At 40.0% G+C, this 12,386-nt stretch overlaps 1 protein-coding gene across 2 annotated transcripts in view; it reads right to left on the bottom strand.

The window, feature by feature from the left end:
- Positions 1–6,720: 6,720 nt before the first annotated feature.
- cux1b (cut-like homeobox 1b) overlaps positions 6,721–12,386 on the bottom strand; it is a 62,270-nt gene continuing 56,604 nt past the window's right edge. For both annotated transcript variants that reach the window (XM_044204105.1, XM_044204106.1), the window contains exons 15-22: positions 11,954–12,157; positions 9,805–9,917; positions 9,593–9,709; positions 9,386–9,469; positions 8,340–8,396; positions 8,183–8,263; positions 8,021–8,085; positions 6,721–7,912 (exon numbers count right to left, since the gene is read on the bottom strand). In XM_044204105.1, coding sequence (XP_044060040.1) covers positions 7,864–7,912; positions 8,021–8,085; positions 8,183–8,263; positions 8,340–8,396; positions 9,386–9,469; positions 9,593–9,709; positions 9,805–9,917; positions 11,954–12,157 — 770 coding nt within the window. In that variant the 3' untranslated portion in view covers positions 6,721–7,863. The remainder of the gene's footprint in view (positions 7,913–8,020; positions 8,086–8,182; positions 8,264–8,339; positions 8,397–9,385; positions 9,470–9,592; positions 9,710–9,804; positions 9,918–11,953; positions 12,158–12,386) is intronic.

The following is a 12,386-nucleotide window of genomic DNA, read 5'->3' as shown; positions in this document are numbered from 1 at the left end:
GAGGTGAGACAGAGGAGGTGGGTGGGGGCTGAAAGACAAAAGAGAAAAAAAGAAGAGATCGTTTGAGCTAATTTCCTGTGAAAGCATTTAAATTGGGTGAGATGGAGATCGGCCTCCTGAGGCTGTTTGAGGATCAATGTGTCCGCAGGCTTTAATAAGAAACTGCCCCTCACTGTTTCCTGACTAGGAAAACTCACAAATTAAGTACACAGAACAACCCTGCTTGCGGGCTTTGGGGACGCCATTGTAGTCAACATGGGATAGACTCCATGCCATTGCTGCACCCTGCATTTGTAGAAATGAATTACTGATGGGAGGCGTTTGAGTGCTGTAACCTGAAGCTTCATGGAAAACACGATGACTTATCTGCCAGAGAAGGAACAGAGACATAAAAAGGAAGAATTTTTAAATCTCATTATTACTTGACGCTTGCAATATTGTCTTTGTTACACTCATGCCAATAAAACGAAATTATTCTAAAGATGAAATGATGTGAAATGGGAAACAAAACAAAATGTAAATGACAGGAGGTACAGTTTCTATGATGCATAGGGGATGCCTATGCCCTTATTGATGAAGGCCCCCACTCCCTCACCACTACCAGCAAACCTTTTTGATTTTTTAATCTATGAAAATTGGGCCCTAGGCTGAGGGCTAAGCAGGGATTCAGACCAAAATCAGCCCTGCATGCAGGCGTGCTGCTTAAGATACCGGTGAGTCAATGAAACACGATCCAGGAAGTCCAGTTGGAGTAACAGATTCATGCGTTTAAAGGCTTAGCAGGCGCGAAAACACTGAACAGTTGTTTGTAATACTCACAGACAGGATTTTACAACTCTGGAAAGTTATCATGGTGGCAACTATTTTATCTTCTGCCACGACGATCGACAGTAAACAGTAGAAATACTCCATTCACATTACAAAGTAATCTACTAAATCACTAGAGTGACATCTATTGTAATATGCTTTCAGAATTACTAGCTATAACTGTTTTGAACACTTACCTTAGGATTAACCTGATAGGGGGCCTCTACATATCTCCCATACGCCTCCTACCATTTATGCATTGTGTGTGTACCATGTCACCTACAAGCTCTTATTAAGTTAAGCGCACACAATAACCAATAATTTTAGTTATATACCCAGATGACAGAATTAGACACAAAATCAGATTTGCATAAAATATGCAACTAATCAAATTATGAACAACTTATTGCATGTAGTGAACGTGGGGCTTTTGGCACCCTGGAGTGTCTGGGGCCCGGGGACAGCAGCCCGCTTTGCCTGGTTGGTATTCCAGCCTTGCTTTAGAAGTCCATCCAACTATGTGTACTCCACCAGTGCACAAGCTGGAGTATCGCTGATGAACAACCACGTCATGTCTTTCCTGTATGGATGTTTTGGGGTACTAACTGGTTTCAGCCCCAGTTAGAGCTCATCACACAGGGTCAGAAGTGTCACTGCCAGCTGAGTCGCACCAACTTTTACCTTCAAACGGCTTCACAGAGATGACAGGAAATTAGCAGCGCTGATCCTCAGGTGACCTGCTGGTGAAACGTTGGTGTGTGTGTGTTTTCTGTGTCACCCTGTACCTGAGGTTGCTGGCAGGAGGCGATGCATGATGTGTGCAATGATGTAATCTGAGCCACTCTGGAGCCCAAAATAGCACAGTAAACCACACTTTCATTGACTCTGTAAACAACACAAGGAAACAATAACAGGAAGGAAAGCACATTAGTTAGTCATGAAGCAATTTGGATAAACTTTATAGTGAATCAGGAAACAAAACGGACAGTGGTGTTAAATATAGTTTTCAGGTATTTGTCCTTTACTTGAGTATTTTCTATTTTTATACTTCCACTCCTCTACATTTCAGAGGGAAATATTGTTGTTTTTACCTCAACAGCCTACATTTATTTCACAGCTATAATTACTAGTTACTAGTTATATATATATATATATATATATATATTGTATATACTTGTGTAAAATGCATATTGGACCACGACTGGCTTCAAAACTAGTTGTGATGTCACAAAATCGTACGTACACTTGCTAAGCGCCGATTTAAGGTGAGCAGAGAGAAAAGCAGCTGAATATGAAAAACTCACAAACATCGTGTTGCAGTGAAACTCAAACATCCAAGTGAAGGACCAATAAGCAAAACACATTTTTTAAAAGGAGGGGGGCTTTGAGAAACATGTAATATGGCAGCAAAAAGCCACACAAATTTCACATAATTGGAAATACTGTTAACTGTTGTGTTTAGCTGACATTGGCTTCACTTCGTCATTGTTTGGGATCTCTCAGACTCTTCCTTCAAATATTTTCTTTATTTTCTTCTGACGTTATTAAAACCCAATACGTAGAGAAGCATTAAGGGGTAACCCTTCTCTTTGCCATAAACTGGTCTTGCACATTTGACGAATGTGACAAAATGTCCATAAAGCATTGTTATTACACTAAATAAGGAAATAGTGCATGTTTTAGAAGTCATGCATGGACAAATACATACTCCTTTTGTTTCCCAAAAAGTCATTAATATACAAAGAAATGTAAAGTATATGTATAAGCATATGTTTGGGGATAATTAGACCCCAGAGGGCTCTAACTCCCAGTCAGATCTCTAATGAACAATAGAAATGAAATAGAAAATTGACTTATTTGGGATTTGGGAGAAATAGTGCTCCATAAAATGTACGGTCAACTCCAACCACATATATAGGCACATGGGAGAATTTTGCCTTCACGGCTTTCAGCCTTTCTTTTTTCCTAAACCTATCCAAGTAGTTTTGGTGCCTAAACCTAACCAAGTAAGGCTTTCTGGCAGAGGGCCCTGGGGTTTGAAAATCCATTGTATTTAATGATGTTTTACTCTCTCTCTCTGAGGCCCCAAACAAAAGTAATGTGTCGTTTATAAGCAATTCTCCTAAAATTAGGAAAAGTCCTTAAGTATCAATTTGATAAAACAGCTGCTTTTTGAGCTGTTAAAGAGGGCCCGGGGTCTCCAGGAGCCCAAACAGAACATCAGGGTTATTTCATTTAGAACTGAGGCTGAATTGAATATGTTAATCATGTTATTTCTTCTTTGTAATGACTGTACAATCACATCTTTTGTCTGTGAATTAACATGATCTAAATCCACCTGTCACTTCCTATCACCTCCTCCAGATGAGGTGAGAGGAAGGCAGGGTGCAAAGGAGACTTTAGAGGTGGGGGGCAAAGGGGGGTCATGAGAGAGAGAGAGAGAGACCAGTTCTATATTCAGCATCTGGACTAGCTGATCCGGGATCACGTGGCCGAGTGATTCAGCCAGACGATGTCAGAGCAAATCAGAGCGCAGGGGAGCATTCAGCATGGAGCCACCTGACAGAGGAGGCCTGTTTCCATAGCAACACCCATGGGGAGAGGGGGTGAGGGTGATATAGAGGGGGTAAACTGACTGCATGCAGACAGAGGAAAAGAAGAAAGAGAAAAAGGGGAACAGAGATATTTCCAAAGGGGATTATGAGAAGCCAAAATGTTACTGAATGATTTATCTATAATAAAATGAATGACACCCAAACACACACACTCCCACACACTCTTTGTATCCATGCAACAGTCCTCGGCAGTTTATGGTCTGAGCTACTTAGTGACACAAAGGAGAAAAATCCTGAATGGTGTGTTAGTTCAGTGAATGCACTGAATGAGATTTTCACAGCCACAGAGAAATGAATGAAGAGGATGCCCCTGAATGGGATGAAGAAAATCTTACCTGACAAGCTAAAGCAGGAGTGTTCTGGAGTGTTTACATAATACCTAAAACCAAACTCTGTTCAATTGTTTAAGTATTTAAAGAAAACTACAGGATTTCACATTTTGGTTATTGAGTCAACTGATCAGTTAAATCTTCTGTAATCAGTTTTTCCTACATTATAGTCTAAATAAAGTGTAAAGCAGTGTCAGCACCACGGGGGGTCCAGACAGGTTTGCCCTCCCTCTAAGGATGATAAAAAATGTTCATGCTTTTATATCTTATTATAGATAATAGCTGAACAAAATACAATTGCCGTGGTGGTTTTGTGTTTTTCTTTTGCGTTAGCAAACGTCCCGTTTGCTAAACAGTCCTTTGCCAACCTGCTACTGAGAATATTGAGGGTTATATTGCTTATGAAAACCTACTGCCCCCCCGGTCTTATTTTTTTTGTAGGCAAACCTGGTTTAAAGCCATGTATGTAATTCTGGTGGAGAACACTGAACCTGTTTATATTCATTGAATTTACTTAGTTTCTGCCTAAAATTGTCCTTAGTCTAAAAAATTTTTATATACTATTATATATTATGTATTATAGAAGACATGATATAGTGTCCTCAGTGGGAGCTACCTGTTTTTTCTCAGACAAAACAAGGAATTTGAGGATGTCACCTTGGACGATGTGAACTTGGGACATTTTATAGATAGAAAAAAACTAACTCGTTAGTTGCTGCCCTAAAAAGTTCCTTTCTTCCATACAAAGCCATCATTGTTAAAAGGACTAGCAGGATATGTTAAATGCTATAGGACTATGTTGTAAAAACAACAGTAGGAAAAATGGATATGGTGATGCAGGAAGAAGCAGCAGCAGACACAGACAAGAGGGACTACAGTCAGACGAGTCAGCTAAATAATTCATATTCATAATAAAGCACAACTTTACTGCCCTCTGCTGAACCCATGATGGAAATGAAAAATCTAAAGAAAGATGGAATAATCCTATATTCTCTTCTTTTTTCTTCTACAGAAGTTATTTTCATTCACTGCAGGATTACATTTGCTCCTTGGAACAGTCTCAAAATAAATAAATATGACAGTGCAAATAAAATGCTGACCCATCAGTGTGCTGTCATTAAAGAAAGCTCTCTGACCAAGGTCAGTCCACGTGAAATGACCCGCTGTCTGCTGCAGTAAAAAATAACCACAGGCTATTAGGCTTACTTAAGACTTGTTATTCCGCAGATGGAGGTTGTTAATATTTATGGAGCAGTTGATGGGCAGCTGGAGAAGCTGAGACAGGGATGTGGAGGAAGGAGAGATGGAAACCAGGGGAGGTAAAAGGTGTGTGTATCTAAGTTTGGGGTTAAAGGTGAATGGCGCTCTGGAGGGCAGAATGAGGCTGTAATTGTGCTGAGATAGCTCAGAGTCTGCTCTGATTGATAAGCAAAAAGGGGCTTAAGATAGAGAAGGAGGAGGAAGTGTGTGTGTGGTCTCGTTAGTCTTTAATGGCTGCGAGCTGTGGTGCTCTTTAAGAGGAGGCCTCTCATGAATAATGCAGTCTGATTCAGTCATACTCAAATGCAGGCAGCTATCAGTGGGACTGCTGAGGCCCCATCACCGCTCAGCACATTCAGTCCCTCTGTGTGTGTTTCAGTGCAGACATTAGTCAGGCACTTCCCCCTTCTTCCTCTTGGGTCAGCTGTTAAACAGACATTTCCACAGAGTGCTCACTATCAGCCCACATTTGTCTCTTTGCCATCAGGACTTATGTAAAAAAGATTATTGTAATATTACTGTTGTAACGTTTAAATGGTAAGGCTGGTGTAATTCTATATTTTTCTTACTGTCAAAAAAAAAATCCCATGAAAAAACAGAAATCATGCATTAACTGTGACACAGTGCTCTATGACTTCCCCAGCCTATCTGTGGCTTTGTGCCCATTCATTCCTACTGAAGACACAAAACTTTAAAAATGGGTTTTTTAAACGCTCAGTAATTTCATGCAAAACCTGGGCACTGTGGTTTTTAGCAAACGTTACTCAAACAGGAGTAAATAGTGCATTTGCTGGGGACATTTTTTTAGATGTGTCTTGATACACATTTCGTGGTCTAATAAGTATTTAAAGCAGTGGGATGGTGCATTTGGATTTGGATCCAGCAATGTGGATAATTTATGTGTTTTAAATAGTTAAATGACATTGGAGCTGCATGGTGGTGATTTTCAATGAACAGGCAGGGACCCGGTACCGGTCCATGCAGTGTTGGCTGCTGGGTTGCAAAAGATATTATCTGTCAAGAACAGATATGATAAATCCACTCCAATCCACACCGTCAGCATCATCCTGCCTGCGCCATCATTAACACAAAGACAGATTTTAGGAATGACGGTGCGCTTAAATGCGCATTCAGTTCAGCGTCCTCTCTCTCATAATTTTTGCTCGAACATCGAAGAGGAGTATCCCACTTCCTGTCTATCAGCAGCGAACACCTCACTGCTCCCCTGGACCACAAACTTGCATCAAGTGTTTCTCTGCAGTCAACCACAAAAAGAACAGGCTTAATGGGAGTCAAATTAGTTGTCAATTCAGAATAAATAGTTGCCCCCACCGGTTCGCAAGACCAGTTTTAACTTCCTTACACATCCAAAAAGGCTGAGTCCCCGCTCTATGGCACAGAGGAATCAGCCATATCATGCTGTGGCTACACAGACAACACGTGTCAGTAGGATGAATTCATTCTTGGTTTTGGTCTTTTTATGAGATTGGTTGAAAAATATAGAATATCATGAGACTCATCCTCAAACAGCAAATAAAATGAAATAACTTTGCTGCAAATTGCAAACCTATTCTTATTAATAGACTCTGTTTGAGGATTGTGCACAAACCATGAACCCAACATATACCTAACCTATCCATACATTGCTATCTTCACTATTACACATATCTCTGAATGACAAAGTTTTAAATGAAATAATACCAGAACAATTACTGCATAGTCTTTATTTGGAATATATCAGTCAGAAAAGGAAGAAGTAAGCAGGTTAACATGCACAGTAATTTGTCTTGGAGAATAATATTAGGATCATGGACTCAGTAACCATTAGTGTATTACTGCTGCAAACCCTCATCTTTCAGGTGCAAATGTTGTCTTAATTGCAAGTAACAAGGTGATTTCTACACCAAAGACAAGTCATTCAAAACTGTACTTACCAATTAATCATATTAGTCAAACTCCTACTTGAGGAATGAAAAGTAAACTTATAAATACTGTATATATTGTTCCACCACCACTTAAAACAACCACCTTTTCCTTAATCACCCACCTTCACAGTACACATAAATTATAATGTTGACCATATTACCTGTAATCATATATCAACTTGTGTTTATTGATTAAATTCTCTAATTCCTCCAGTTAAACCCAGAAAAATACACAACAAGAGCCGACTATTGTGGTCCCTTTGGTATGAAAAGATAAAACTTTATATACTATTAAGGACTGGCTTTCAGTATTATGTTAATCTAAGCGTATAAGAGGGAACCTTAAAAAGGGACAGTTCACCCCAAAATCAAAAATACATATTTTTCCTCTTACCCGTAGTGCTGTTTATCCATCTAGACTGTTTTGGTGTGAGTTGCTGAGTTTTGGAGATATCGGCCGTAGAGATGTCTACAGTTTTTAAATATAATGGGACTATATGGCACTCAGCTTGTGGTGCTTAAAGCACAAAAAAAACCAACATCTGAAAAATTTAACAGCAATGTCTCTTTCTAGAAATCATGACTCGGTTACTCAAGATAATCCACAGACGTTGTGAGTAGTTTCATGTAGGAACTATTTTCTTTCTACCGATAGAAAAGCAGACATCTGTACGGCCGATATTATAACAATCTGTAAATGAACACAAGAGGAACCTATTTTGGAATCAATCAACCCTCTGATTTACAGTTTACAGCCCTAAACCGCCTCCTAGTGGAGATGTTAGCTATTGCAAGAAGAAGAAGAAAAGTAAAGCACTGTTTTCATGAGGAGCATAATTAGGTAAACTGTTATGTAGGACATGCATGCTGCTCAATGGTGAACCAGCCTCATCTCACTGGGATGAGGTGACATTACTGTGGGGCAGCTTAAAGGTTTTGGTCATTCTCATGGAAACGGTGGAGGTGGTCAGAGAACCTGGGAGTAACAGAGAAATTAAGAAAATTAAAAACTTGCATCAGGTGCTCGCTAATATGATCAAAATGGCATATTCAGTCCATTCAGCTGTGGGATGCACAAACTCACTTTTTAGCGCAGAAAGCAGTGCAGTCTCTGCCGATACTCTCGCTCCAAGCAGTCTTGTACAGCACCTGGAAAATAAATCACAGTTAACAGTTTAGACCTGTTTCACTGAAGCAGACGACACAGAACCATTAATGGTGCATCAGGGGTTGAAAGGAGACCTACCAAGAAGACCAAGCAATGCAGGAACAGGGTGTAGAAGAAAGCAACAGTCCTGGCCACCTTGTTGGAGAGAATCACGCGACCCTGAGAGACACAAAAACAGGAGGATTAGTCAAGAAGTTGCACCAAACGTGTGTGTATGTGTGTGTTTTAGGATTACCAGGCTCAGAGTTGCTTTATCCCAGGGGCTGAGGCTCAGGTATCGGCGCTGACGCTCCTGCAAACAGGACAAAAAATACACTGTCTTTGGAAAGTGTGGATACACGCCAATAATAATAATAATAATAATAATAATAATGATGATATTAATAATAATTATGTATATAGCACCGTTCAAAAACATAGTTACAAAGTGCTTTATAAAATGGGCATACAGTTAAAACATTAAAAGAAAGCAGGGTTACACAATGCAATTATGTAGACTAGTGGAATAGTGCAATAAGATAAAATAAAGTAGAAATAAAATAAATTGAATGTTCACTATTTTTATATAAAAATAGGTTTTCAGATGAGATTTAAAAGCCTGATATCTTCAGGTAGGGAGCTCCATAAATGAGGACCTTTTGTGACGAGGCAGGACTTAGGAACTGACAAGTTACGTACAGGCTCATAGGGGACAAGTAATATAGTTGGTATAATATATAGTAATATAATAATATAGTACACTTTCAGAGGTTTTTACATTTTACAAACTGCCAGTCTGTGATGATCAGTGCATTTGCTTCAGTGAGTTATTTTGAGTAATGAGGTGTAATTTCCCTCCGTAGAAGAGAATTTTTATCAACCTCCTACATTTCCCAGAATTACTTTCAACAAAGCCCAAAAAATTAGACAGGACTTGTTACTTATATGCCATCATCATCATTATTGTGAGTCATCCCCTTACTCAAAACACATGTTGTGTGCACTCTGGTCTAAGGCGGCTAAACTCTTATTCTCAACAATCATAAATTATTTCTGGATGAATGTCTGTGCAAAATAGAGAATCTACTAATAAGAACTTGGCCTTTGATTCTTTAGGACTGACACTAGATCAAGCTCAATTTGTAGCTGTGCTGGAAACATGGCGCCCTGTCACCCATATTTGGTCAAGAGTAAGAAACTATGACAGCAAACAACAAAAAGAACCAAGAAATGGCAGGTGGTTTCAGAGCGTTTAAGACAAGATTTTCATTTGTGTGCGTATTGAAGCTGTGTGTCTTGTACCTTCTTGCTGAAGGAAGCAAACGGATCCAGTCTCTCCTCGTACTGGGAGGAGTAGCGCATCACAGTGTCGTCACTACCTCCAGCCTACAGCGCAGAGAATACAGACATACATTTTTTTCCAAAATATTTTAGGGCTCAGATTCCACCAAATCAACAATATCAGAAACAAGCGCGCACACACACACACACACACACACGCACACGTACTCTGCCAGGGTAGCTCTGCAGGAATTTGATTTTCTCGTAGAGTTTGATGTTGTCTGCTCTCAGGCTGTCCAGTTCACTCTGCAGGGCCTGCATGGTCTGCTGCATGGAGCGATTCTCCTGCAGGGGGGACAGATAGAAAACGAATAGATGAGAAATTAGTTCCCCCAGAAAAAGACGCAGGAATACGGAACGTGTGAGAGGTCGTGACTCACAGTTTCCAGCTCCTGATTGCGGGAGCGAAACCTCTCCCTTTGGCTGGAGATGATGGAGAGCAGAGAGTCCATCTGGTCCTGAGGCAGCTCGGGATGGGGGCTCACGCCTGAACCTGGAAATAACACAGACAGTACAGATAAAACAACATTTAAATGGCATAATTCACTTCCTCTGTTAACATGCATATATGGTCATAGATGTTGTATGATCAACGATATTTTGATAACAGGTAAATATAACTATATTTTGTGGTTAAAATTGATGCTATTACCGGTTTTATTTGCAGACAGGCTGTGTCAGTCTAACTCTAGTGAACACCTCAAAGCTGGACTGTGTTTTGACTCACATGCGAGGAACTTAAATCGCTCTAATCAGGCTAGTTTGCTGTATTAAACAGACAACCCCCCTGCAGAGCCTCAGCTCAGCAGGTTTACCTCATTTCAATCAGACAAGTTGTGCTGTCGGCAAGTCAGACTTCCGTATCTTCGCTGTTTTGTCTGTGAGGACTTGCGCTACATTCATGTGCTCTCACCTCTTTAAGAACTAAGACTTTTCAAAGTGGAAACACACAAGCGTCAAAGCTGGGAGAGAGTGTGCCTTAGTTTAAGAGTTATGATACAATGATAAAAATAAAAAAAATCTAAATGCAACTAATATGACAGATTTATCAAATGTTTAACCTGAATATTTACGTTTTTAAAAGAAAAGCACCCAAATTCACATCATCCGGTTCAAGACAAAATGTTTATCATCTAGCTTGTGATGATATTTTATCTTTTTTGACATGTAGAACAGTAACATAACGCTACTGAGACATGTACATTTCCTGTTAAAGGCCCTGAAGACTTGTTTTCTCAATCAGCTTCTTATTATGAGGGATGGGTTTCTACATTTACACAAAATCTTCTGTTTAAGTTCTAACAGTTTTGGTTATTTCACATGACAGATTTCCATTTTTGTGCTCTTCTCACTGGTTTGAAGTGGTGGGCAGGGCACCGTGGGAAAAAGGTGATGTCACGCACTTCTGTGCACCAATCAGAATTTTAGCAATATTTTGAATCAATACTGATGACAGTCTTGGGGTTGTTAGCTGATGTTGCCACACAGTCCTAATGAAGCAGATTAGATTTGAGTGTTAAACTCTTGATAATAATAACTGAGGTTGTTTTTTTCCCTAAACTTTAACTTTGATTGTTGCTTAGTTAGTCATCAGAAAACAGTCTAAATGTTTTGGGAGAGCAGGGGAGGGTCATTTGTCACTATCTCACAGGAGCTCCCAACGTCACTTTACTCTGCATCTTAACGGAAAGCAGACGTACAGTTAAGTAAAATGCGTCAGAAATAAATTAGAGAGCTACTTGTTCAAAAATAAAGAATAAAGCTGGAATATTTGGTAAACAGGATGCATCATTTTGTTATGTTTGCCATAATTTTGGCAACCGCTAATTCCACTTCTATTGTGCAATGGTGGTGGCTATGTGAAAATGATTATTCCACTAACACAGTACTGTGTGTTCAGACAGAACGCGAAGCGAATTTTAGCAGCGGAGAGACTGCATACAAAGTCAACGTAAAAACGCGATTAGACACAAACTGAACGCAAGTTGACAATATTTTAGCTTGAGCGGGAAATTCGCTTATCCCGGCACTTTATGAATCTGCTTGATAAACGTACAAAGACGAGAGAGTTAAGTCAGAGAGAGTCAAACACACAGGTTCACTCCAACTGACAGTCTGTGCGTCTGCTGCTAGCTAGCTTACAGCTAACATCTGAACAGTCGATAAAGTACATTGGCTGTTTGCGGTAAATTAACAGTGGTCAAATTCAAGTGAAAGACATAAGGTGAAAATTCACTTTGCTTTCTGTCTGAACCTTTAAGGTTTAAATTAAAAGTTTAAATGTAAATAAAGAAGTACTTCATGTTAAAATTCTGTGTACACTTAACTGTACCAATTCAAAAGTGTTATATCATTTTGAGATAGTGCGGTGAGGCTGTGACAATTTTTCTCTTAGTCAAGGGGCGGGTCCAACGAAACACCGGGGAGGCATACAGGGAAACACAATGTTCAGCCCTCCTCCCCACCCCAATAACAGTATAGTCCCTTAAGATTTGAAACCAAGACAACTTTTTAAATCCAGGGACGTACCGGAAAACATTGCAGCGGCCTCTTTCATCGGCTCTGGGATGTTCCCCATTTCGCTGACCTCTGACCCGTCTGCGTCGGGGCGTGACAGGGAGGACATGGCCTGGATGGTGCTCAGGTCGTGCTCCAGCTTCAGGATGAGCTCCTTCTGCTCCGCACTGGTCCGCACTGCAGAAGAAAACTCCACCTGCAGCTCTGCATAACGACCTGTCGAGAGCAGAGAGGAAAGATGAAGATCATTTGTAGATTATTTCTTATTCAGGTTTCTAGTTTGTCTTCAGATTTTGTTTATAGTTCCTAAAATAACTCACCTGTGGGAGCTGTAAATAGCAGAAGCAGTCCAATATCCACAACATGACTGAAACCCCAGAAAGATTCCCCATACTGCTACATATTCCTACTTTCTATCTGATCTCTTTCTCTGAGAATACTTATT

The sequence above is a fragment of the Siniperca chuatsi genome, linkage group LG7, assembly GCF_020085105.1.
Source record: "Siniperca chuatsi isolate FFG_IHB_CAS linkage group LG7, ASM2008510v1, whole genome shotgun sequence".
Classification (NCBI taxonomy): domain Eukaryota; kingdom Metazoa; phylum Chordata; class Actinopteri; order Centrarchiformes; family Sinipercidae; genus Siniperca; species Siniperca chuatsi.
This window is presented reverse-complemented; position numbering and strand designations above follow the sequence as displayed.